The sequence below is a fragment of the Leuresthes tenuis genome, unplaced genomic scaffold (assembly GCF_036924035.1).
Source record: "Leuresthes tenuis unplaced genomic scaffold, fLeuTen1.0.hap1 SCAF_19, whole genome shotgun sequence".
NCBI lineage: Eukaryota > Metazoa > Chordata > Actinopteri > Atheriniformes > Atherinopsidae > Leuresthes > Leuresthes tenuis.
The window spans coordinates 30,963,796-30,978,597 of record NW_027325373.1 but is presented as its reverse complement, the minus strand read 5'-3'; the positions used below and the strand labels follow the sequence as shown (position 1 = coordinate 30,978,597).

Genomic DNA, 14,802 nt, shown 5'->3' with positions numbered 1-14,802 from the left:
TTTAGGACATTGAACATTGCAGCTCGAAAACAATTTCAAAGAAAAGGCTCAAATCAGATGCTCCAACAGATGCTTTTATTATGGAAAGATTCAAGTTTTCTTTTAGGCTTTAATAAATTAAAGAAACTTAAGGAGAGGTGGAACATGTATAAACCACCAAAACACCCTTCCTATGTCTCATGTTGTTTTTGGAACATGTACTCCTAGTTTTGTCTTTTTTGTTTATTTATTCTTTAATTTTCAAATATCTTTTCATTAATGTCCCCTGGTCTGTTTCTGAACTGTTCTAGTGATGTAACATTGACACAAAAAAAAGAAAAAATGGATGAACCGAAGTAAATACAGCCAATAAATTTAAATTCCTTGAAAATGAAAATATCCCAGGTATGAAAAGCAGTGAGGAAGTCTTTTTTACACTTCTTTGTTTCAGATTCATTAAAAGTGACAAAGAAAATAACACCAAAGAGTCAACATGTTTAATATTGGTTATTTATTAAAGTCAGGGTAACAGTTAAGTTGAGGTAGTAACAGTACACTAACAGTACATCACTTTACCCTGAAGATTTACACTCTGAGTTGCATCAACCTGCTCTGTGGTGGTGGCCGGGCAGCGCACTGCGGTTCTCAGTCAGGCTCGGTGTGGGAGGGAGCATCAAACCGATCGCTGACCTCCTGCTAACAATCATCAGTCCGGATTTCACTTCCTGAACTGTACGACTGGAGCTGGGACTTTGAAGTCCTGGCCCTTCTCCAGCTTCTTCTCGCATTCGATCAGATAGTTGACCCCGTCGATCAGCAGCTGAACCAGCTCCACCTGAACACACACCAAAGGTCATTTCAGCAGCAGAGTTCAGGCTCAGACTGGGCCGAACGCTGACATCTGGTTGTTCCTCACCTCAGATTTTCCCAGACGGTCGCTGTTGGAAATGTCAAAGGTGTCTCCGGTAGCCGCCGTGTCGACTCCGCCTGTGCCTCGCTTCTGCAGCTGCAAGTTGTTGAGCATTGAGGAGAAACGTGCGTCCTGCAATATTTGCCATGTAAGACAATAAAAACATATTTCAAAGTAAGTGGAGTGGAACTGAGTCAAAAGAAGAAAAATGGAGCTCACTGTCACAGAGGAATGATATAGATTCACACACAGTGCTTCTTCTTGTTGATATTTTAGTGTTGACCATTTTAAAAATGTATAACTCCATTAACTGATACTTGAAGCTTTATGAAAAACTACATTTTCTGTGTTTCTGAAGGTGAGTCACCTTGCTGAGATTTGGCAGGCGTACGTGGACGCCTGCCCTGAGACCGGTGCCCAGGTTGGAGGGACATGTGAGGATGTAGCCTAGGCGTTCGTTCCACATGAACTCCCAGCCTCTCTCCTGGATCAGATGCTCCACCTAAGAATTAACCAGTTATGAATTAAAATAAACAACACATATGGAAGAGACATCTGATCTTTTTTATCCAAGAAGCAGGGACTGAGTTTGACTATTTAGTGCAATAGTTGTAGATTTGTTTTATAATGTTTGATTATAAAGGAAAAGGCAGAGAGAACAGTTTGAGGATCTAGAGCAGCTTAGACCAGCTCTAGGTTATGAAAAAATATTTTTTAAAAATCTCAATACTTAGACTGGTCCACATCTGCACTTGATGATCCCACAGACACTAAAAACTCATCAAAATGAACTTTATGATTAGTGAAACAATCAAACTATTTGTGAAAATGCAAAAAAAGGGGGCCATAATCATTGCTTTTTTGGGGGGTATATAGAGCATTTTGGCCCAGGTTCAGGTGAAAAACCACTTCATTTTAACTTAATGCCTTTAAGGAACTATAAATTGTGTAAAGACTTAATACCATCTGTGAGATGAATTTAATCTATATATGGTCAGGTCTAAAGTAGCATGACCTAGTCTAATGTGGTCTGGCTCTCATTAAAATGGCTGTTTTTCTGCCTCTGCTGAACTATTGAATCATAAGCTGAAAATCAGAAGACCACTTCAGTGCTGTGTTGTAGTATCTAGAAGAAACAGCTCAAAGCAGCAGGTGTTCTTAGCAGAAGGGAACTAATTAGAGTGGCAAACACCAGAAACAAATGAATAGATTAACCATTTGCAATGGACATAGGTTTTGTCCAGTCACAAACAGCTGCTGATGTCCCTGCAATTTTGTAAAAATTAATTATTGTATTTTGTGAAATTTTCTCTTTTTTGTCTGTTTTCTACTTAAGGGCCAACAAGAGTGGTGAACAAGAACAACTGAGCAACATTTTCACCATACATCCTTAAAAATGGAAAACTTCTGCATTACAATTTTTTCACAGACTCCAACATACCTGTTTTAGTCCTCTGCAGAATCTCTCAAACACTCGCTTCATGTTGCCGCCCTTCTCCATGGAGATGACTCTGGTGTGGTCTTCCTCATTCACCCAGATCAGGAAAGTCTTCTCGTTGTTGTGCCTGAGGAGAACCAGCTGCAGAAACTCAATAACAAGCTCCCCTAATAAAAGTCAGCTTTCATCACCACTGGTGACTTGATCACTTCGATGTCCATGCTGCTAATCTGCACAGAATTTATTTGAACATGCGGTTCAAAAACTGCTAGAAAGCAGTTTTTGCTGCTACAAACATGTAAAATAGTAACTTAAGAGTGGTAACAAAGCGGCAGACATGCAGAGAGCTGAATAAACCATACCAGATGCCCCTGGCGTCGGGCCAGTCTCTGGCCATAAATGCACATGTCAATAGTGGAGAGACAGGCTTGTCAAACAGGAAGTGGTCCTACAGGTGGGGAGGGTAAAGGGAGGTTGAAGGAGAAAACAAAGGTGAACAGGGAGTTATCTATAGTTTGGAGAAAGAAGAATTCACAGACTGATAGGATGGTGTGAACATGAAGGGATAAATATTCTTTCTCTGGGTTGGGATTGAACCAAATGGCATTGGCCTTACCAGATCCCCCTGGCATCAGGCCAGTCTCGGGCCATGAAAGCTGAAGTGAGTAATGGAGAAACTGGCTTGTCGAAGAGGAAGTGATCCTTAATGTGAGGCAGCGTGAAATAATCAGAGCAGAAAGGTCAAAACTGGGACCTGGACTACCTGCAGCCACTGCAACTTCTGATGAAATTTTATTAGATTTAATTTACATTTGAATCATAACATAAATGTTGATTAAGTTTTATTATACCTTCACATAAATATGTAACTGTGCCACAAAAGTACATTTCATTGTTTCAAAAATAATTATGATTTCATTCAAACAAAAACTGCAGTGACTATCTCTTGCTTGTCAACAAAATTAGCCTATTTATTTCAGTTAATTTAATATTATTCCCGTTTCTCATTTTTTGAATAAAAACTATCATTTAACTTAATATGTTGCTGTCTTTTTATATAACGTAAATCGCACAGCTAAATGTAATCATGATGGAGACATAAAACTGCCAGTTTAGTGCTATTAAAAGCTAACTAGCCTGGCTTAGCAGAATGGCTAACTGCTGCCTCTGGGAGCCTTTGATGACACTGAAGTTCATAACTTCAATTTATTTATTTATCTATAAATCATATATTGAATCAAATTAAAAGTAAAAATGAATATTTTGTTCATTCAATAACCGCAGTTACTTCTTCCTAGCTTGCTCGCTAAAGTAGCAGTATTAACTTTAATTTACCTGTGTATCTCATTTACAAACATCAATTTGAATTTATTTAACACGATTATAACTAATTTTCATGGTACACATTGGCCTAGTTGTTTTGGGAAAGTGTTTAACAAACGTGTGCAGTTAATTACTACAATTACTACAGCTGATTTAACATTTTTCCTGTTTATTATATTTAAAAGAAAACCTTAACAACTTACTCAATATGTTGCTGTCATGCAGCAGCTAAATGTAATCATGATGGAAACATAAAACTGCCAGTTTAGCACTGTTAAAAGCTAACTAGCAAACTAGCCCTGAAGTTAATAATTTCAAACGATTGGGTTATCTCTAAATCTTATTATCAGTCAATCAATAGATCTATTGATATGCCACAAAATGCATTTAAGTAAAAATGAACAGTTTGTCCATTCAGCAACTGGCTAGCTTACAAAAGTGGTGATATTAACTTTAGCCAATTTACCTAAATTTACTTCTGAACTTAATTTACAAGTATATATTTTCATTTATTTAACATGTTTATAACTGCTTTTCATGATACATATAGGTCCAGTTGTTGTGGAAAATGTATTCATGAACAAGTGCAGCTAAAAGCTAGTGAGCCTAACTTAGCTAAATAAGCAATTGCAAGTAAAATGCTTTATACATAGATAGCTCTGGTGTTTCTCTGCTATGATCAGTATATTAAAGTCAGCTTTATCTTCACAATTCATAAAAATATAAACATAATGTGCAGAGTAGTTTGTAAAAGGTAAGGGTTTATAAAAGGTAGAGAACTACCCATGACCTAACTCACTAAATGTATAATTTAGACCAAAATGTATTTGTCAAGTTTTTCCGAAAATAGTAGGGAATAACAGACAGAAAGTGAGGCCTTGTTGTGTCTCCAGGCCATCAGCAACTCACATCAATGAGCTGCTGCTGCTCCTTATCCGTCATCTCTCCCAGGCTGTAGTAGCGTCCAGCCAGGTCCCCCTTGAGGCCGGCCAGGGCCGTCACTGTGACCCGTTCCACCTCACGACGTTCAGCCCTTGTACAGGCTGGGGGGAGGCTCAGCCCACGAATACTGCGTCCGGTCCGGACACGGGATGACAGAACATAATTCTCATCAAACATCCCATGAGTTATCTACAGGCACACAGAGGAGAGAAGTAATAGTTTATATATTGTCTGACTGGTGTAAGAACAGAAGGTAGTAAGACAGGTGATGAGAGCAGTGGTGTAACCTTGGAGGCATCCAGGTCAGTGGGATGTTTCATGGTTCTGGGGTTATAGCCATTGTGCCTGTCTTTAATGACAGGGTCAAAGAGCTCAGCAAACACCTGGAGACAAAAAGAAGTCAAGGGTTGGAAAATCAACAACTGGTAATACAACCAACTATAACTCCATCAATATCCACACAAGCAGTGCAGGCAAGTAAAACTGTTTCAGTTTGAGTGGGCAAGATTTTTCTTGTATTGATTTACAGACGAATGGAAAATATTTGGTTTATTACCGTACAATCAAGATGTTGAATGTGGAGGATAATGTGTAGTAGACATTATTTTTGGTGAAATAAATTAGGATTCTACATTTTGAAAAACGTTGATGATCTGAAGACAGTTTGTGAGTCCATAGAAGATGGAAATGGTGGTCATCACCATTTCTATTTGACTTATTATTAACAAATGGGCTTTGACTTGTGATACCTCATAGCTCTCCTCGTCACCGGCCACGCAGCCCACAGTCTTAATAAAAGGATGGCCTGGGTTGTCGACTCCGGTTTGGATGCACTGGTCCAGAGTCCAGTTGTTGGGGGTCAACTTGTCCCTCAGTTTGGCGTAAATAGCTGGAGTCAGGACTTTGGCCATGCAGTTGTTGTGTTTCCTCAGGTCGGGAAAGTCAGAACTACAAGAGAGGAAGAGTTGAAAAGAAGTTGGAGAGTTTATCTTTCCCTTTTAAATTATAAAAGGCACTCCAGTGATATTTTAATTTGGTCTTTGAAAGTAAAACTACCAGAAAATAATGCAGATCATAAAGCCTGTCATCAATTGATTGATTTTAACAAGTCAGAAATAGTCACTTTAATATTTTCAGTCCACTATTTAGTTTCGGGAGTTCAGTGTTAGGCAAGGATCAGGTCATGCATGATCTGAGTGATTTAAAGCTGCAGTCGTTAATTTGGCCACCTGGGGGCGGTGCACCATAAGGGATGCTAGAAGTCAGTCAAAGATTGGGGAAGGAGGAAGAAGAATTATGTAAGATGTCACATTAGTGACAGTGAATTAGTCATGATATTATTTTAAATTCAAACAGATAATATTTTTAATCACTTTTAGAGGATTTCACACTAGAAAAGAGAGATAACAGGCTTAAATACCAACATGCTGTAGGGTATGCTATCCTCTATTCATATCAGAAGGCATTTCAAAGATACAGCTCAATTCAAACCAACTCCTAATCCAGTCAAATCAAATAAATTCAAATTCAAATTAGTCCAATTCACGCAATGCCGTTTCTTTAAAAAGAAGAAACCAACAGATTGCATCAAAACTTCTCTTGAAGTTAGAGAAAAACCTCCCTTATGAAAACAAGAGCAGCCCTAAATTATATTCCAGTATAAAGTTCATATAAAAAATACATGTTTATTTCTTACAAGACGTTTGAGTAGCAACAGAAAAAAGCCATTTAGACTTTTTAAACACACCTGGAAACACTGAAGAGGGAATGGGACCCAATGGGACTGGATAGTGTAGTGGTAAGATTGGTGTATTACCAGTCTTACCACTCCAGTATGGGTCCTTAGTCAAACTCCCCCTTACCCTACCTACCTATCTGGGATATGAGTGAAAGTCGCTTTGGATAAAAGCCTCTGCAAATGAATAACTCTGAACACGACGTTACAAAACACGATTTCCTAAAAGACCAGAATAAAAAATTAAACAACCTCTTAGTCATTGCAGGGAGGAAAAATTCACATATTTAAGGTATTTAAAGCTGAATAACGTTATAAGTCTGTCCAAAGATTACCTCACAAACACGTTCATGGTACTGAAAAAAAAACTAAACTACATTGTATATCCACATGTATTTCAGCAAATAATCATCATGGTATTTATGGTAACATATTCGAGGTGTTGGATCTCCATGTGCTGCCAGAACAGCTCCAGTGCGCCTCGGCATTGATCGTGCAAGTGTCTGGAATTCCTCTGAAATGGCAGAACAACTTTCCTTCAAAAGATATTCCCATTTGGTGTTTTGATGATGGTAGTTGAGACCAACAACCTCTTCATAAGGGTTGTAATCTGTTGACTGTAAAGGTCATAACACCTGTTTTTGACTTTTTCATACTCATATAGGACCATCTAGTGATTCCTCATACCCTATGGATGAGGGTATCCCGGTAGACACTTCTTCCAGCAGGATATAAAAGTTACATCTTAGGAACCGGACTGGAATTGTGAAACAGTTTCAAGTTTTCCTTTTAATTTTTGGCCTCCATTTGTGAAAGTTCAGCAAAGGCAGGGAGAAAAGGTGAGGGCATAAATCAGTGTCCCAGAGAAAGTGAGTCAAAGGTGACATAGATGAAACTTGAGTGTCACAATCCTGCAGGACGTTGCCAGTGTACCCACCATGAGACCCTGCACTAATTTATACTGTCAGATATTCACTTGCAGTCAGCTGATTGAATCCACACGGTCAGGCTAATCCTCAAAGTGTATTACTACTTCACCCTTAGTGAGTGAGTTCAGAAAGGGTCCATAGATGTCACCTTTCAGTTGTGGAAACACATGCGTCACTCCTCTGAAATGTGCAACTGATGTGACGCACGTAGTCAATTTCTGTATCGTCAAGGCAGATCATTCCAGAGCATTCACTGACTCATCAAGGTCATCCATCCACTGCACTCCACATGGTGGCGTTGGTGTTGCCCTGTCTTACCTGGGAGGGTAGAGCTTCTTCCTCGTCTCAGCAGCCAGAGAGCCATTCTCACTCATCAATAAGCCGGTTGCCATTGTTCCTGCTCCCAAGCTGGCCAGCAGCACAGCCGTGTTGCGGCCAGAGATCATACGTCTGAAAGAGCTTGCCATCTTTCTTCTAGATGGGTAACTCGTGTATCTCAGTAGAAAAAAAACTAGACATGAAAAAATAGAAAAGAAAAAGTTTTATCCATGCTTTGCATATAACAGACTACAAATTCTACAGTTGTACCAGAGCAGCTGTTTCATTCATGTTTAATACCAACTGTTCTTAATCATCTTAATCAACATCGTCTTAATGATCCAAGCTTGTAACGTTGTCAGTATAACCTTCTTATACTTCTAAACAAAATGTTCTGGAAAAACTGAAAAAACTACAACATTAGAGGGGAAATATGACTGATTTGAGAATTTTCACATTAGAGCAGACGTCATTTTCAAGTCCTGCTGTTTACAGCTAAGGGCTGCGTTTTCAACCATATGACTTTGTATAATCTGAGATTTGGACCAACATACATTCAATACTTTACTAAAAAGCCTTTGTCATTTCCTGGTCCTGTTTAGGAAGTGACATTACTTGGCAGGTTAGAAAACGATCATGGTTGAGGCTAAAATAATATATTTTCATAACGCCAGCATTATGCAAACGGACGCCATTTTGCTGGTTGCTTTTATTACATGTTGACACCAATGTTTTCTAATGAAAAGGTTTGTATGGAAACGTACGAAAAGTTATGTACAGATTTTCGTGCATTATCCTACAACTATTCAATGACACAAGCGACCAGTGCGCATGCAAAATTTCCTGCAGTGAAAAATGGCTTCCATTTGTTTTACGCTATTGAACACACCCCTTTCTGACGGCGAAACAGTGGCAGGAATCATGTCTAAATTCGCATATATTTATGTTTTCATAACATAGCTTTTCTCACGACATAAACGTACATGTTAGGGTTATACTTGTTCAGTTGAAGAATGCACAGATACCTTTTTTAAACCCTTATGTCGCAACCCTGACCCTTAACCGGAAACACGATATAAAAACTACAATTTGTACTAAATTGCTGTACACAGTGGCAGGCAGCGCCATATGTTTTGTAGTTCAAATGTGTTTCCTTTAATAAGTGAAATTGTGGCCAGGAAACTAATAATAGGTTTTGGGGTTTGGAAGCACATCTGTCAGATTTGATCACGTTTTTTCTGGGTTTGACCCTACTTAGTGGCGGCCCCTACAGGTGTCCCACAGGTGATGGTCGTAGAGGTCAAGAGCTTCCAAAAACTGTTTCCAACTGGTCTGTAGCCCATTTTGTTGCTGCTCTGTAAACCTTCAAAACTGTCTCAGGTTCAAGGTCAATTCTGAGGAGCAGGAGCTGCCCACAATTTTCATACTGACATATGTTACTCCCTAGGTCAAGACTTTTCCAATGATGTCTTAACTTTTTGCTCCAAGGTCAGCTGGTCAGACTGTAATGTTTGACCAGACTGTGATGTCTGACCAGCTGAACTGAAGAATTAGAATGTCGCCCATAAAGAATGAGGGGATGACAATGAAAAGAGGGTGGGGGTGATGATGAGGAGGGTCACGATCAGCACACACACACACACACACATAAATAATAGATAAAATATCGTTGTAATATTATTTTTTTACCTTACTAATATTTTGAATAAAAAAAACAAAACACCAAAACACTATCTATATTTACATATTTACAAACCGGATCAGCTGGCAACAATGCTAATGCTGTAGCCATTAACATTTAACATTAGCCGTTGGTAGCTTGCCAACGTTTCTTTTTTCTTAACAGTCACTAAGCTACATTTTTTTTTCTTTTTAGTAACAGAGCTACTTTGTGACGGGTTATTGTTTCACTCACCAAGGGTCTTTGATTTAAAATAGCAGGATTATTACTGTTCCAGGAGGGGTTTCTTCATCTTTCTTTCTCTTTTTATTTTGTGTTTTCTGTTGGTCTGTCTCTGACTCCGTCTGTCTGGGTGTCTCTCAAGGTGCAGCTCTGAGATTGAGGGAATCTGGTTCTACACAGCCTTTTATATCAGGGGACTGTTGTTATGGTTACACAAAAATATATATAAATGTATTTATTTCGTAAATTAATCATTATTTATTCATTTAAATAATGTAACCTAAATATTAATCAAGTAATGTAAATAAAATGATTATTTATTGATTTAATATATCCAGTTAAAGCCCTTTGAGGGGTACTTTCTCAGACCCTTATTAAGACCAATCTGGATGAAATAATTCAAACATATTTTAAGGGGAAGTCAGTGGCCACATGTGTTCAAAATATTGACTCTGTTTAATACACTGTCAGACTTTTAAATTTGGACCAGTTTAGACCCGGTTTTCCCCATAATTTACAGTGAGTTTCATATTATATTTTCTAATGACCCAATATGGCCAATTATACCTACTGTATCCCATTCCTCAGACTGACAGGATGGTCCTTGATGACCAAGACTTCAGTATATTGTAGTGCCAATAGGTATCTGGATATACAGTTTTAACTTTTACAAACATAGCTTTACAAATGTTGTTTATTAGCAATGATGTGAAGATGATGAAGGGATTTCCGTACACTTACAGTGTTTCTTAACATTTCGATCTTGCAGTAAATGCAACAAGCCTGGGTCTCATTTTATACGCCCCACCCTGTCCAAACAGTGCTAGTTTAGCTCAAAACAGAACTGCTACGACTGTGTGGTGTCTGTAGCTGTTTATTTGTGAGAGCACCTATTTAATGATAATTTTTATTCTCTTTTATCCCTGTCTATTTTGATCTGTTTTGATTTATTTATCCATGTTTCCTTACTTTTTGCTGACATTAACTGCACTGATCTCCAAACGGTGGATGTGTGAAACACAATTTTGTTTTTATGTGACACATAAGAATGACAAATAAAACCTATCTTTATTTTGCTTGTTAATATATTAGCTGTCCGTGAATACATTCTCCTGTAAATATAATTATTCCGACTCTCTCCATTCGCCTCGGCGCTCTGATTCGATGCACAAGATGTCAGTGGGCAGTTATCTTTCAGGGTGCACTGTTGTTCATCCAAAAAAAGTATTTCTCTGTTGCGTGCGTGTATTTCCATTATAGCGTGTATCAGCAGTGAAGCCGGAACAAAAGCAAATTAAAAGTAACAAACAAAAAAGTAGCCTATGGTGATTAACGTAACGTTTGCGGAAGCTACAGCGATCGTAGCCACGATCGTAACCACGTTCAAAACAAAAATAAACTTTACAGGTTAATAGCTAACAAACTAAAGCTTATATACATTCCCTGAAAAATAAAAAGTACTTTTTTCACTTTCAACAATGTATTATGTCGAAACTATTTTAAAATGTTTATTTTCCTCTGTGAATTAAAGGCACGTCAGCCCTGACTTCAGGCTTTGCGCAGGCACATTGGTCGGTCGTGTTGATGGATATTCGTAGGATTATGCACAAAAATCTGTGCAAAAAAACCCCCCAATAACTTTCATACATTTTCATACGAACTGTGGATGAGAGCAGCCTGGTTGACACACCTTGTTACAATGAAACATTCCTTTCTGGTTGGCTTTGGAAGAGAACATTACTTGGTTATGGTTAGAAATTAAAACTACTTGAGTCATCATTTATACACAACACAACCAGTTCTTCACGGCCACTAGAAGTCCCATATTATTTGAACAGGACTATTTGCCATATATGGCTTTATGAACAAACGCCACATGTGCATGTTTTGAGGGGGGAGGAACATCTAAATTTTCTCTACAAGTTCAGCGTTTGCTATTTTTGACAGGAAAAGTGATCAACAGCCAACTCTCATGACAGTGTCGACCTGTGAGGGACTGAAAGCTGTCCTCTGCAAAGATCTACAAACAAATCCGAATACCAATAAACTTAATCCTAAGCAGAGAAAGCAAACGAAAGAAAAGAGTTTTACAGGCGTTGTACTTATTTGTACAAATGACACAGTTAAATAAATGTAATCATAGACATTTGAAAGCTATTCAGCTAAATTATTAATATATGCTCTACTTATGCAAAATTGGGAGAATAAGCTTACTTGTACCACAAGTTTATAATGTTTCACTTTTATTTTGTTCATTTTTGAGCTGCTGCATTTTCTGTGTTAATTATTACATTCTGAAGTGACAGTCAACAGTCAAAAAAGTTTTTTTTTTAAAGAAACAACCAAATATGCTCAAATTAGCCATAGCAAACTCTGTCTGACAATGATAAGCTGTAACTAAAGTGCCATGACATTTTGTTTCAACAAGATTTTAAAAAAAAAAGACTAAATTTCCATCTGAAAATATGATCGTGAAAAAAAATGAACAAGCTAACTGACAGAGTTTCAATAACTCTTGCATCTGTCTGGTTATGTGTTCATGTTACCCTCTTCTGCATACACAAGAAGATAGACGTTTTTTTTTGTTTTTTTTTACACATACAAATTTATGTGATTGCGATTTAGCCATAATTTTGAAGATGTTATACTTATTCCAACTAATGAGACAGTTGAATAAATAATTTAATCCTTACACATTTACAATTTTAGCTTATTTGGCTAGTTAACAGTAGTTAAAACTGATCTGCTAATGCTAAACTAGGAGAGTTAGCGTTTCGTACCATAAGTTTGTCATGTTTTTCTTTTATTCCTGTGTTCAGATTAAAGTACTGCATTATCTGTCTGACTAAATTAAATAGTCAAATGGATTTTAAAAAAAAGTTTAATGTTTAGAATTTTATAGCATTAAACTACACAAAGAATCTCAAATGATAATGTAAAAAATGGTAATAACAGATAAAGAAATCCTGCTAAAAGTTAACTAGCTAACTAGCCTAGCTTAGCATCGCATGTGTTTCTACCATTTTACTGTCTTAGAAATTCTGAAATATAAATAGGAAAAAATATTTTTACCTCTTTCAAACATGATCATTGAAATGTCTAATGACAGGTCATTTCTAGGTCCCAATCAGAACCAAGTTTTTGGATAAGAATGATTTCTTTATTCTTATTATTCCTTAACTGAACTCAAACCAGTTGGCGTGACGATCCTGTTACACATGTAGGATACTGTTCAATACAGTAACAAGCTTAGAGCAGCAGATGCTCTTAGCCTCTTAGCACTCTTCACCGATAGAGTAGCCAGTTTTATATGACTACTAATGCGTTGGTAATGGCCATTTAAGCAAAACAGTCTGCCCTTAGCTTTAAGGAAAAAGTGAGACCTGCTCTGGAAAAAATTTAAATAACAATCATTGTTGGTAACATAGGCCAGATGTCCATTAAAAGTGTGTTATTTAGCTTAATTAAACTGTTATGGAAGGTCCAAGAGTCTCCCATTCACTGTCCTGAGACTGTGTCTTAATATAGAGGAAAGCTGTGAGGACATCATTACTCCTGTTAATCCAGGTCAGAGGTGAATGATATCTGATTAGCTTTACACTGAACTGATACCTGAGGAGTCACACAGTCTGTCACATGAGTTTCATCTTCTGCATTTATATCACTCTATGGCTATTTTTTGTGTGCACTCTTTGGGTCAGTGGTGGTATTATTTATAGTTCAGTGGAGGGCAGGTTCGTGCCAAGATTTAGTGCCAAGACCAAAGCCACTTCTGGCTCATATACACAATGTCATTCTGAACAGGGTCACAAGATCAGAATTTCATGAGGGCGGCGTGAAAGAGTGAAGGAAACATGTAAGTTAGAAGGCACATCAGAAAAATACTTAAATAAATCAGTCCTTGATGAGCCTCTTCTTCCAACTGACACTGTTGATCATGTAGTCTTAAGGTCGAGATTACACCAAAACCACTACAGACCTGGGATCAGCCTCCCCTCCCCCAAATAGAGTGATCTCACACCTCAACAGGACATCAGCAGCTTCATGCTTTCCAGTGGACACATGACAGTATTTAAAGGACAATATCAAAGATTTTAAGATGTTTTTTTTTAAGAGCAGCTGCTTTCTTTAAATCCTTACCAAGTCCTTTTTTAATTTCTTTTTGCATTGTATTTGTTCAGCCATGCATCACAATGAAATCACCATCACATCCTGGCTCTAGCTTCCATCCACCTTCCTTAGCTAAAACATTTAGATTCTTTAAACATGCACTTACAGATTAACCTTGTTACACTAACTGTACTTGTCAAAAACATGCACACCTTTTTAAAAAGTCAAGACATATACAGCCTTTATCTTTAAACTTGCACTACGAGAAGCTGATGTAGGCTTTATGTAAGATAAATAAGAAAAGAGGGTACAGTACCTGTAAGAATGCTGTTGCCTTCTGATGAAAGGTTGCTGTTAAAGAGCTTTTCAGTCCCTCTGAGCCAGGCTCCACCCTCACATGTGGGATTAAAAACTAAGGCCCAATCATATATTCAAACACAGACACTTATAAACCAATGGATGCACTTAGCACTCATGGTCAAGGTCAAATTTATTTATAGAAGAAATATTAAACAGCAAAATTAACCAAAGTACTTTGAAGCCACAACTTAAACAATACAATGACTGTCAAAAACAAAATAAAAATTAAAAGTAAGATAGAGTGTAATGCCACACAATACAAAATTATCTGTTTGGTTACCAAGTCAAGGCCAAGACGACTTCCAGTCATGCAAACCATGGAAGAGATCAAGTTTAAAGGTCCATTTTCAGCTTGATATTTACATGTACAAGTCTGACCTGCAGTTTTAGAAAAACAATATACAGATGAGAAAATTACTTAAATGCACCAAGTGCAGAGAAACAAGATTCTCTGATCATTACGAGATGTCAAAGTGTCCTCAAGACATATACTGAAGCACTTCAGATTAGAGTGACACTATTGAAAATAATAAATAAATGGACATATAAAGTTTTCAGGAGACAGATGTGAATTGTTGCCATAATTTGTGGCTCATCATGAATCTTACAGCTCATCAGAGTACGGAAACACAGTGGTGCCATTATTCATCTCCATTTTAATGGAATTTATTTTAAAACACCACTCTGTGCAAAAATGGTTTACCAAAAAACACAGCTTTTTATGGCTTGAAAGACCATAAAAAAGCTTATACAGGGTTGTAATCATTTTGATTTATTTTTAAAAAAAGGGAGAATGGACACTTTCTTCTGTTTCAAGAAATTAAAGAAACTTAAGGAGAGGTGGGACATGTATAA

General features: G+C 37.5%; 1 protein-coding gene across 1 annotated transcript; it reads right to left on the bottom strand.

Moving 5' to 3' along the window:
- Positions 1-496: 496 nt before the first annotated feature.
- Positions 497-13,954, bottom strand: LOC140277536 (creatine kinase U-type, mitochondrial-like). The gene is made up of 10 exons (XM_072372601.1): positions 13,904-13,954; positions 7,575-7,767; positions 5,342-5,540; positions 4,880-4,975; positions 4,560-4,781; positions 2,690-2,775; positions 2,331-2,454; positions 1,257-1,391; positions 896-1,021; positions 497-814 (listed from the first exon to the last, which is right to left on the bottom strand). The coding sequence occupies exons 2-10, from the start codon at positions 7,721-7,723 to the stop codon at positions 698-700; spliced, it is 1,254 nt and encodes a 417-aa protein (XP_072228702.1). The 5' UTR covers positions 7,724-7,767; positions 13,904-13,954; the 3' UTR covers positions 497-697.
- Between the last annotated feature and the right edge of the window lie 848 nt (positions 13,955-14,802).

Bases quoted from the DNA above. Each gene is read 5' to 3' on its own strand.
- LOC140277536 (XM_072372601.1), bottom strand. From the start codon at position 7,723: ATGGCAAGCTCTTTCAGACGTATGATCTCTGGCCGCAACACGGCTGTG. The intron at 5,541-7,574 runs GTAAGACAGGGC...CCTCTCTTGTAG, and splicing joins AAGAAGCTCTACCCTCCCAG to TTCTGACTTTCCCGACCTGA. The intron at 815-895 runs GTGAGGAACAAC...GTGTGTGTTCAG, and splicing joins ACCGTCTGGGAAAATCTGAG to GTGGAGCTGGTTCAGCTGCT.